Below are 13089 nucleotides of genomic sequence, written 5' to 3' on the forward strand. Positions count from 1 at the left end.
AGGGATCAAACCCGTTTCCCCTGCATTGGCAGGCGGATTCTTAACCATTGTGCCACTAGGGAAGTCCCAATTCTATCCTCTTAATAAAAGGTTACAAATTGTTTAATTGGAAACCGGTATATTACCCCAGTATTGTTTGGAGTAATTAATACTGCCAAGTTTCTACATCTTACTCTCATCCCTCCTGTTTCCTCCCCTTCTAATAACCTCTGCTGTATATAATTATAAGCCAGTAATAAATAGCTTTATCCTGTGTTAAACAGTTTGTGAGTAATTTTTTTGGCTTTATAAACCATTGAAAGCTACTGAAAGCTGAATAAAAGAATTCTTAAACAATTAAAATTTAAATTTATTTGTATTGGATTTAAGTTTTTTATTTGTGATTTTTCTCTAGGTAAGAAGCCATGAAAATATTGCATTTTCGAAGTCCTGTTTAACCATAGGCCAGTTTTCCACTGTAAAACATAGAAGCCTTAGTGGAAGGTAAAATAGACTCCCCTGACCCATTGTTCCCAGTTAAGGGCTTCTCTGATCTACTCGTATGATTATGCTTTCAGAAACCAAGTCTTTTATGAAAAAATCTCGAGCTTGGCTGGTTATTATGCGAGGGGAGGTCACAAAGCGAGCATTCAGATAATCCTTTTGAGTAGTGGTTGACTGTACTTCTTTGACCATTTTGAGAAAAATTAATATTAGAAATGTTAACTTTTCTATTAAACTTAAACAACTTGGTATTGGATGACAGACTGCCTTGTTGTCTTTACAATTAAAATTTAATTTTATGTACTTTATTTTTTCCTGTTTTATTTTAAACATAGGGAATCATTTATTCCCAGACTACTTTTAACAACCATGGTCATTTGGCAAAAGACTTATTTGAAGGGTACTTTCAGAAAATCCCAGCTAAAAAACTTGGAGTTCTTGAGGAGGTGATGTATATATCTAACATTGGTTGGAGTTACTTTGTTTTATACTTTGGAGACTGGTAATATTTTGGTGTCCTTTTTAAATAGTCTGGTTGGCTAATAGAGAAGATTGCTCCCATGCTATGAAGCCATTTCCACTGTTCCTTCTGGCTCCCAGGAATCCTATCCTGACGGTGCTTTGAATACTCACAGTAGCATTTATTCAGGAGTGAATGCAGTGTGGATTAAGAGCAGCATGTTTTTATTGTTTCATTGTACTTTTCAGCTACTTTGTTTTATCACGTGGCATTTATGATACACAGAAACATAAGCAAGTCAGACAATTATGACAAAATGAAGTTCCATACACGATTTCTGTAAGGTGGCCAGTTTTAAGTATGTAAAAATCAATAGCTTTCTTAAATGCCAGCAAGATCAGTCTTAAATTGTAATTTTTTTTAAAAAAAGGAGATCTTTTCCACAATAATAATAAAAATGAAAATACCCAGAGTAAACTTAACTCTAAATGAAAAAATGTTTTTTACTGAAGAACAGAAAAAAAAGACCAGAATAAACACAGACATGTTACATTCCTCAATGGAGAGGCTCAATTTGACTAAAAACAAGTTTCCTTAAATCAGTGTATACATTTAATATATTTTTGGAATTAATATACTGATTCTAAAGTTTGTCTTGAAAAATATTTATGCCAAAACTGCCAAAAATGTTTTGAAAAAGAATAATGAGGGGATATGACCCTCCTGCTACCAAAACATACTATAAAACTATACTTATTTACCACATCGGGGGCTGGTACTAGAAGAGGTTAAAATTAGTGGAATAGAATGGACTCTCGTATCAGTACCATATATATACGGGGAGTTTATAGGAAAAGTAGCATTTCAAATCTGCAAGGAAAGGATAGACCATTCAGCAAAAGTCTTGCAGCAATTGGCTGTTCCTTTAGAAATAGAGCCCCCTATCTCATATCACACGCAAAATGATTTTCAGATATATTTAAGTGCTAAATATAAAAGCAAAGCCATAAAACTCTTAGAGGAAAATGTGTTCTAATTCCTAGAGCTAGCTTTCATTATCAGTTTGATGTATATCTTTCCAAAATTTTACTGTGCATGCTCAAAAATATTTTTATTTACAGACTTTTTTACGAAAGTGGGATTCTACATATGTTTTCTGCCACTCACTATGGATGTAGCATAGCATATTTAATTAGACTCTATTGTTGCACATTGCGATTCTATTTATATTTTTTATACTTCAGTAATTCTGCAGTGAACATCCTTCAATGTAGTCATGCACTCTTGGGTGAGGAAGTAACTTTCTAGAAGCGGAATTCCTGAACTAAAATTGACTTGTATATTAAATTTTAGAAGATACTGTTAAATCCAACATTTGATGAGCGATTTTGAGCAAGGTGCTTGGATTTTTATCCTGAAAACTGAGAGTGATTTTTAAAGACTTTTAATCAAGGGAATGATCTAACTAAATTTTTGTTTTGGAGAGAACACTCCTTCTATTTTATGAACTATATTGCCTATATTTACTGTATTAAAAATTGAAATTGAGAAATTTAAGAAATATTTATGAATTCATTTAAAATCATCTTAATAAAGGCATTACATGCTATGAATAATATTTTTACTGAAAAATAGCTACATTTTAAAATACAAAAGCAAACTTTGTTTTGCATTTGTTTTACACGTTTTACAAATGGCTTAATAGAAAACAGCTGGACTCACATCTGCTTCTGCATTCAGTCTGTTGCAATATGTTGTTTTGGTTAAAGCATGTGAAGCAAATCTGGCTTTGTGCCAGTTGGAGAAGGGAGGACTATTTCAATAGCCTTTTTGGGTAATTGTGGATATTCTTCTTTGATACTCAACAAGTGGCAGTTTCTTTTTTTTTTTTGCGGTACGCGGGCCTCTCACTGTTGTGGCCTCTCTCGTTGCAGAGCACAGGCTCCGGACGCGCAGGCTCAGCAGCAATGGCTCACGGGCCGAGCTGCTCCGCGGCATGTGGGATCCTCCCGGACCGGGGCACGAACCCGTGTCCCCTGCATCAGCAGGCGGACTCCCAACCACTGTGCCACCAGGGAAGCCCCAAGTGGCAGTTTCTTAAAGATTAATTGCAATGTGGAATCTGAAACCATGTCAGTGAACTTTTTTACTCTGTTACATTAAAATTCCTTGGTATTCCTTGCACTTTTAGTGGGTCTTTCACCCATAGATGATTTTGTAACATCAGACATTGGTCTTTTGGAAAATATGCGTTCACTGAATTACAGACATCTTCTAAATGTTGACACACAATTCATGATACAGTATCAAAAGTTCACATTTGTTAATATCACCACCAATCTCTTCTGAAAAATCTTCAAGTATTAGAAAACTGTCAAACTCACAGTGACATGTACAACTTTTCCAAAATTCTAGTTTTTACTTGAAAGCTCAAATCTTGTCATTGACAAACACTGTCAGTTGTTTTCAGCTGCTTGAAGTGGCAGTCTCGGTTCATTTTTTGAAAAAAATGTCTGCCAAATACCCAAGTGTGAATAACTATAGCTTGTTAGTCATTCTTGCAAGTAAAAAATGATGTTTCGTAAAAAAAGTGACTAGTTCGGTTCGTAGCTCAAGCACACGTTCTTTCCCCTGAGACAACCTTTATCCTTCCATGTGCAGCACAAGAGCTGAAGGTGTGATTCTCACCTCGTCACACCGGATATTAAAAAGACGTGTGCTCAGTAGTTGAGATTAATATGATTAATAATTTTCAGTGCTCATCGAGGACATCTGAAAGTGAAAGAGACTTCCTCCCACCGGGAGTGCTTGCTGGTGACGTATATCATGACTGCTAGTATAATGATCACCACTTCACGTTCGTGCTGAGGCTGCAGCCATTTTTCCCATCACGGCTTTGGCACCATTAGGACAAATGTTAATACAGTGAAAAAGATAGATAAGGACTCAGTATGGTTATGAAAACAGTTTTGACGTCGCAAATCCCCTGAAAAGTTCTTAGATATGCCCAGGGTTTTGCCAACCGTGCTGTGACTAACGTAGGTGATACCTTCAAAAAGTTTGCTTGTAAGGGGAAGAAGAGGTGATGAATTGCCATGAGTTGCAGAATAAGGAGAGCGTTTCAGCCTCTGCTTGACAGGGTCCTAGCATCCCGAGGTCATGTTTCCAAGCTACTCTGATTGCCCCAGCTAATCACTAATGCCCTTTTTGGGGGCAGAACTTTCACAACAGGCTATTGGTGAACTGCTTATCAGTGAGTTGTCTTCTTTTCAGTGACAGTTCCTGGGACTGAGTCAGGAGGGTCAGTGTAGCTGTAGTTTTAAAAGGAACTGCCAGGACTTCTGCGGTGCCCTCAACGTCTCTTAGAAGGGAGCGCAGCACTTGGCAGGCCCTTCAGACGGCTTATACTTACCCTGTACACTCATTTTACAAATTAAGAAATCAAGAGCCAGTGAGGTTCAGTAATTTGCCTAAGGCCATACTCAGGTCATGGTACTAGGATTCAAACCCAAGTCTACTTATTATTGCAGCCCTATTTACAATAGCCAGGACATGGAAACAACTTAAATGTCCAATGACAGATGAATGGATAAAGAAGATGTGGTACATATATACAATAGAATATCACTCAGACATAAAAAGGAACGAAATTGGGTCATTTGTAGAGACGTGGATGGACCTAGAGTCTGTCACACTGAGTGAAGTAAGTCAGAAAGAGAAAAACAAATATTGTATGTTAACGCATATATGTGGAATCTAGAAAAACGGTAGAGATGAACCTATTTGCAGGGCAGGAATAGAGACACAGATGTAGAGAACGGACATGTGGACACGGGGGTGGGGGGAAGAGGAGGGTGGGACGAATTGGGAGATTAGAATTGATGTATGTACACTACCAAGCATGAAATAGATAGCTAGCGGGAACATGCTGTAAAGCACAGGAAGCTCAGCTTGGTGCTCTGTGACGACCTAGATGGGTGAGATTGGGGTGGGGGGGGTGGGAGGGAGGTCCAAGAGGGAGGGGATATAGGTATACATACAGCTGATTCACTTCATTGTACAGCAAAAATGAACAGCAATTGTAAAGCAATTATACTCCAATAAAAATAAATAAATAATAAAACCCCTGTGATCTTTAATAAACAGAGCTGAAAGTAAACAGATAACTGAGCTAAAAGAGGTGTTACCCACATAGATGACGTGGATACAAGTTGCTAGGCTCCTGTAGTGTTTATTGATTGATAACATGCCCGATTTAGTACTTCAAGTTCATCTGTCAAATGGATTCCATTAAAATGAAAGTTAGGAAGAATCTATCTGAAGGTATTATAATAGTGCTCAATTTGGTAATCATAAAAATTTTTTTAGTTCATTTTACCTGCATGTTGAGTTCCAAAAGTAAATCAGGTGTCATGAATATTTATGTCTTTTATTAATACCTCACAGGTACTTTCAGTCCAATTCAGTATTATTTAATGGTGCCTAGTCTGTTGGCAAAACACTGTATTGAGAGCTAGGCAATGAAAAATCCCTTTATTTGAGGGAGAGAGGTGCAAAAAGATTCTTTCCCTGTGTCAGCATTTATTAAGTAGTTATTTTATGCTAAACACTGCCAAAGGATGGAGCCACTGCTCAATATTGAAACAAAACTCAGCACAAAACCACATTTATTGCTGGTCAGCCACAGTCTCTGGAGTAGACTCTTGAGGCTTTTTATTCCCCCCCCTTGGGGGGAGGTATGGTTTTAGAGATTTGCAGACTTCTAGAAGCCATGGTTACTTGGGTGAGAGGGTTGTTCTTTGGCTGACACTCAGAAAGGAGCTTATTGGACTGAGTCTTCCGGATTGGCTAACTTGCAGAGTCCAAGAGCTCACTGATTGGTTGACTAACAAAACGTGTTCTCAGGGCGAGTTGTCATTGATTGATTACACAGGGTAAAACTAGTTCTGATGGCCACCTGTGACTAGGCCCCATCAGCCCTTCCCCAGGAATATGGGAACTCATAAATTACTAATTCTATACTAACTGTGTCCAATAGAAATGTGATAATCGTCACATATGTAATGTTAAACTTCATAATAGCCACATTAGGAAAAGTTTTAAAAAGAAGTGAAATTAGTTTTAGAAATATATTTTATTTAACCCAATATATCTAAAGCATTATCATTTTAACATGTAATCATTATAAAAATTATTTATGAGGTTATTTTACCTTCTTCTTTCCATACCAGGTCTTCAAAATCTGATGTGTGGTTTTACACTTACAGCACATCTCAATTCAGACGAGCCGTATGGAAACGCTTTGGTTGTGTCATATGGCCAGTGGCCTCCATTTTCGACAGTGCCGTCCTATAATAGCTGCTGGGGATGCAAGGATGGAGAGAAGGCTATGCTTCCCTCCAGGGTCTCAGAGTCTCAAAGAGGCAGGGCCATGTAAACAAACATGCTATAGTGCTCTGTGCAGGCCCAGGACTGGGGTGAGGCAAGCAAGGTACAAACACAATATTTAAGGACCCACTTGCTCTCAGGGTTGCATAGGTGCAGGGTCTGCCCCCAGGGTGAGCACCTCCTTAACTGCTGCACCCTTGACCCCAAACACCTTGTTAGCCTCACCCTAGTCCCAGGGCAACCTGATCAAATGGCAGATTCTGGGGCCCTAACTCTAGAGCTTCCAATTCAGGCAATCTCAAGTAGGGTCTTGGAATCTGGAGTTTCAGTAAGCACCCCTAGGGATTCTAATGCAGGGATTCTCACCCTTTGAGAAACTCTGCCTGTGCCAGCAGCCTCATGTGAGCGTTCCTTTACATCCAGTGAAATAATTTCTGTCTTTCTCTTTGGTTTTGGAAGTAGATGTTGCTAAACTCATCAATTACCTATCTGCACTTTTCGGGGCTGCAGTGGGATTCTCAGGTCCCTCTGGTAGAAAGCTCTGAGTTGCTGGGCTTTGGGCCTAGAAGGACCATGGACTAAACAAACTAGAAAGCCAGTTTATTGTTATACAGACACGATGACTATTTCAGCGAGAAAACTATAAAAGGCATGTGGTGGTGTTGAAAACAATGAGGATTGTGGGGGCTTCCCTGGTGGCGCAGTGGTTGAGAGTCCGCCTACCGATGCAGGGGACACGGGTTCATGCCCCAGTCCGGGAAGATCCCACATGCCGCGGAGCGGCTGGGCCCGTGAGCCATGGCCGCTGAGCCTGCGCATCCTGAGCCTGTGCTCCGCAACGGGAGAGGCCACAACAGTGAGAGGCCTGCGTACCGCAAAAACAAAAGCAAAAACAATGAGGAATGTGCAAAGAACTGAATTATTTGAGATGGGAGAGAGCAGACACTGAGCACTGCGTTCACTTTTGGCTACTTCACATTGTGTAGTTCGTTTGACTCTGTCCAAGGCTCTTTTTATCTTGCCTTCACCCTAGTCACGTACCTAATTTTAATGATGCTCAAATAGAAAAAGGCGTCTGTCTATGCACCTTCAGGTTATAGCACACACAGACTGGCATTCTAGGCTGTAGGAGTCAAGATACCGACCTGTAACTTCAGATGCGTTTACTCGGGAATGTGAAACAGCCCAAAATGAGGAGTATCTGATGTTTCGTATACATGTGTGTGCTTCCGTCTCCACCTTGGTGTGCTTCCTGCTGTCTCCTGCAGCTTCCTTTATCACCGGACACTTGGTGGATGTGGATGGGGGCCAGTCTCTGTACACACACTCATTTGAGATACCAGGTGAGCAGTTGAGAAATGAGTAGTCACTCACTTTACACCTTCTTCTGTTCAGGTTTTCAAAAGTTCTTTAGGTACTTAAGATATAAGCTTTTTTTTTTCTTGTAGAACATCAAAAATGTACAAAATATTTATAGTCATCATATGATTTTTTTTTTTTTTGCGGTACACGGGCCTCTCACTGATGCGGCCTCTCCCGCTGCGGAGCACAGGCTCTGGACGCGCAGGCTCAGCGGCCATGGCTCACGGGCCCAGGTGCTCCGCGGCATGTGGGATCCTCCCGGACCGAGGCACGAACCCGCGTTCCCTGCATCGGCAGGCAGACCCTCAACCACTGCGCCACCAGGGAAGCCCATCATATGATTTTTAAAGGCAGTGTTCCTAGTCCAGAAAATATCTGAATATATTATAGCACACAGCTTTACATATTAAAAAAGTTGTTTGTGTGTGCATAGGCTGGTAAATTTTAACCTTGAAAAGTACTCTTAATATGAGTATATACATACAAGGGAGAGATAGAACGGAGGCAAGAAGGTGTCATACTTTTGAGAGTGAACTTCTCTTTGTTTCTCCAGTAAGTGGCTTGTGTATCTGAGCGGAAGAATCAGACCTGTTAGGTGGGGAGGGATGATATGGTGCTATTTTATACTATCTTTGCGTTATAGATTGAATGAAACCATATGAATTTGCCGTGTTCATTCATTTTTGATGTACAAAACAGCAGTTTTATAAGACTCATCCAAATGTAGATATTACACACAAATATCTGTGTGTGTGTGTTTATCTTATGGCTGGACCATAGAACTTGGGGGTTGGAAGGGTCCTAAAAAATCTGTCCAGCATCCTGATTTAACAAATGACAAGACACATCCATGGATTCAAGGCATGTCCAAGCTAATCACTCCCAAAATGTAGAAAAGAATATGAAATTCAAATGTATTTGAACTGTTGCTAAAGATAGTTGATTAAATGGCTGCTAGTGAATTAAAATGTGGTTGATGTAACATATGTGTACTTGAATTTAACATCAGGGACCTACTCTTTTCAACCTACTCTTTTATGTGCTAATAGTCTTATCAAGGGTTCAGACCTTCTTTGCATTAATCACTGATTAGTTTGGATCTGTAATATTACTTATTATTTTCCCCTCCCGTATATTTCTTTACTAATAGCACCAGTGTGGTGACGTGCATAAGATACTGTGGCTTTAAGGATCTCATTTGGAAACACAGAAATGCCTACATGGTTATACAGTATTGTTTTCTGATAGTATTTAATGTAGCAAGGGTGGGGGGAAAATCTTTCCACTTCCCTCACCAGTGGAGTTGAGTCAGTATTTGTTAAAGTGAGGTACATCGTTTTTCCTTTCTAAAGAAGAAAAAAAAACTCGAGGTGAGTGCTTCTCCAGGCCTCCAGTGAAATGGTTTTCTTTTGTAATTCTAACACAGTTTTTTCATCAGTACAAAAAACAGGTTTTAAGTTTTTGAAGAAAGCAGGCACACCCATCTTTGAAGAATATACTGCCCCCAAATAATGAGCAGGCATAGTCAGCCTTTCCTTCTAAAGTTTTCTGTAAGATTGCCAGCCCTGCAGTGAGAATGCCTGGGATGGAAGCTTGGCTATACCCTTATTAGCTGATGTTCTTGGGAAAATTCATTTCTGGAAGCCTTCATGTTCTTTTCTATAAAGTGAGGTCCCTTATAGTATTCATTTCATCAGCTGTTGGGAAGATTAGATTAGTTAATGCATGTTTAAAGTCCTGTGTCAGATAGGATGCTTTTAGCTACAACTCAAACTGGCTTAAGCAATGAAGGAATTTGTTGTCTCAAATAACAGGTGAGACTTGACTCTGCAGCTCAGTGATCTCATCAAGGGCATTTTTTTCCTTTTCCCTCTGTTTTTGCTGCTATGATGTTGGCCATATTGTAAGATGGACTCTCCTGGCAGCAGGATGGCTGCCTGCTGCACCTGCAGCTACAGGCTTCTTTGTTCACATCCACCTGGACAGAGACAGAGGGGAGGGAATGACTTTGTCTCACCATTTCTAACCAAATTCTGAGACTCCCTCTGCTTGGGACCAGCTTATGCAAGTGTCCATCCTCAACCAGTAACCCCAGCCAGGGGAACAGAGTGCACTTATGACTTAGATCAGTCATTGATCTGAGTAGGGTCACTTCCCCAGAACCTCATGGTTTTCTAAATGGAAACTGAGGCTGTTGGAGAGAGGAGATGGGAGACTGGCTGCTGGGGGTGTGGGCAACTCTAAGTGTCTGGTACAAAGTAAGCATGTTTTAGAAGATGTTATTATTAAGGACGTAAGATTGAATGTCTACATTATGTCCAGCACTGTACATAGGAACCACATTAACTCTCTCAACTTTAACAGATAGATGTTGTTATCCCCTTTAATAGATGAGGAAACTGAGGCACAGGAAGAGTAACTTCTCCAAATCTGTAGAAGTAACTTCTACAAAAGCTACTAAGTGGCGGAGATGGGATTCAAATTGAGGTTTTTTTCAAAACCTTTGCCATTTGTCCCAGTAATTTCTTTTTTCTTGCTGAGAAAAGGGGTGAACCAGGGAAAATGACAAAATGGTTTGGTGGAAACTAAGAGGACTAATGAGGTTAATAGATTTGCGTCTGACCTGAGGTTTTCCACTTACTTAACAGATCATGACAACTGGCCCGAGGGAGTAGGGGACCTTTCTTTTGTCAAAAGGATTAAAGAGTCTTCTAAGCAAAGAGGCAAGCTCTTGGCTAAGGAAACATGGAAGTGTCCTTTGTCCCCAAATACCTTAACATCTCAACAATGCACTTCTATACTTTACCGGAACATATAATCTGTATGGAAAACTTACATTCTGATTTTTTAATGTTATCAATTACATCTATGCAAAAACTATTCCTGAAATAAATGCATTTTTAAGTCCCAACCAATGCCCTTTAGCTTGTGATCAAAAAAATTTTTAGGAATGGAAGTTAACATACTTTATGATTATACTTTTTATTTCTAAGAATGGTATTTGAAAAGTGAAATATTTCAATTTAATGGTAGGGGTATCATGATCTCCCAAAAGGATTTAATATTTAATTGTAAAGGTAGGCAGTAAATCTAAATTGTGGCATCATTATGATTTTTACAACAGAAATATACAAAGAATCATTTTTGGTGGCAGATATAATGCTTTTGGATCAGTAAAGCTTTATGTAATTATTGCTGTGTGGTTTGTTCATGAAGCCAATTTTGTGTAAACCCTCTTAATTAAAAAGAAAAATAAAGTCACAAGTAGTATTTTTTGCAGTGCTTGATATGTGTCTTGATTTCTTAGCCAAAGATTCCTCTTTCTCCATGTTTCTCCTTTTTACGCAAAAAAAATTTTTTATTTAAAATTTATGCAGTTGTATTAGGGTTCTGCTTTCTTCCTTCAGTTTATCCTTTCTGGCAATCAGTCCCGATTTATGACGTGCCACCTACAAACTATGTATGTTCATTTCTCCTCTTAATCAAACCTCTTTAAAGAGACTTATTCCCTCTTGAAGTGAAGCAGTTTCTTTATCAGTAACAGTCAGTTCAAAGTATATGATTGACCAAGCTCTGGGGTGGGGGGCCCAGAATCTGTAATTTTTGCAGCATCCCAAGCAGGTCTGGGACTAGGATGAGGCCAATGAGCTGCCTTGGGCCCCATGTAAGGAGGTGCTCACTCTCAGAAGTGAACAAGTGCAAGGCCACCCTTGAGAGTGAGCCCATGTTCACTTAAACGTTGTCCTCATTCTGTGAATGTGGAAAGATCAGAAATCTTCCTTTCCTCCTAGACTACATTTTAACAGTAGCCTTCTGGAGATGATAACATCACAGCTTCTAAGAATTACAAGCCACAGCTTCTAAGAATTACAAGCTTCTAAGAATTACAACCTGTGGCCCCGGCACAGGTTGGTGCAGAAGATGGAAGAAGCAGGGCTTGCTTTTCAAATTGCTTCGTGTTGGTGACTGCTGACAACCCCTTATATCTCCATAGGTTGACATTTGCTTATTTCTGTTTAAGACATGGAGGCTGCCCTACGTAGCACTAAACTCAGCTCCAGCTCCTTATTAGATCTTCTTGTTCGACTGTCACTGTACAGCTGATCATTATCTGTGCTCTAGAAATATAAGTCTGCTCTCCAGGATTTCTGTGTGTGTCATAGTAATGTCTTGTCAATAATGTTCTTCTGCTACTGCACTTGGTAAATTTTGCTGTAGATTGGATGTTCCTGAACAGCCTGACTCATTCATTCAGCTAATAGTTTGGAGCCCCTACTATGTGCTCAGCATTATGGTGGGAGTTCAGTAGTGAAAAAAATACGCATAGAAATTTAAAATTCCCAAATAATCTTTTTTTGTTTTATTTTTATTGAAGTATAGTTGATTTACAATGTTGTGTTAGTTTCAGGTGTACAGCAAAGCAATTCAGTTTCATACACACACACACACACACACACACACACACACACACATATCCTTTTTCAGATTCTTTTTCCACTATAGGTTATTATAAGATATTGAATATATACTAGTGTGTATCTGTTAATTCCAGACTCCTAATTTATCCCCGCCTTTCCCCTTTGGTAACCATAAATTTGTTTTCTGTGTCTCTTTCTGTTTTGTAAATAGGTTCATTTGTATCATTTTTTAAGATTCTACATGTAAGTGATGTCATATGATATTTGTCTTTCTCTGTCTGACTTATTTCATTTAGTATGATAATCTCTAGGTCCGTCCATGTTGCTGCAAATGGCATTATTTCATTCTTTTTTATGGCTGAGGAGTATTCTGTTGTATATATGTACCACATCTTCTTTATCCATTCATCTATTGATGGACATTTAGGTTGCTTCCATGTCTTGGCTATTGTAAATAGTGCTGCTATGAACATTGGGGTATATGTATCTTTTCGAATTAGAGTCTTCATCTTTTCCAGATATATGTCCAGGTGTGGGATTGCTGAATCATATGGCAGCTCTCTTTTTAGTTGTTTTAAAGAACCTCCATACTATTTTCCATAGTGGCTACACCAATTTACATTTCCACTAGCAGGATAGGAGGATTCCCTTTCTCCTCTCCAGCATAGAATTCTCCATTATTTTAGGTGCTACAGAGGATAAGGTCATGGTACTAAAGGCATATAACAGGAAGAAAAAGACATCTTGAGAAAAACAAAAGCAATTCTATAATCATGTTAAAAGAGGTTGTTGATAAGGTGACCTTTGTCGCCCCCTTCCACACACACTGCTCTTTTGGTTCGTGGCTTGTGTTAGTTCAGGTCCTCAGAGAAGAAGATGCCAGGGAAGAGTAAGATGTGCTTGAGACTTCTGGGGAATGTGCCCATGGAGCGTAAAGGGCAGGGAGCCTGAGAAGGCATCCACAGCCTTCAGACTGTG

General features: G+C 39.4%; 1 protein-coding gene across 1 annotated transcript in view; it reads left to right on the forward strand.

Moving 5' to 3' along the window:
- PECR (peroxisomal trans-2-enoyl-CoA reductase) overlaps nucleotides 1-11006 on the forward strand; it is a 30606-nt gene extending 19600 nt beyond the window's left edge. The window contains 3 exon segments of the mRNA XM_060017075.1: nucleotides 819-929; nucleotides 7563-7674; nucleotides 10342-11006. Of these exon segments, the coding sequence (XP_059873058.1) occupies nucleotides 819-929; nucleotides 7563-7674; nucleotides 10342-10511 (393 nt within the window). The 3' untranslated portion in view covers nucleotides 10512-11006.
- The last annotated feature ends 2083 nt before the right edge of the window (nucleotides 11007-13089 follow it).

This window comes from Delphinus delphis, chromosome 7 (assembly GCF_949987515.2).
Source record: "Delphinus delphis chromosome 7, mDelDel1.2, whole genome shotgun sequence".
Taxonomy (NCBI): domain Eukaryota; kingdom Metazoa; phylum Chordata; class Mammalia; order Artiodactyla; family Delphinidae; genus Delphinus; species Delphinus delphis.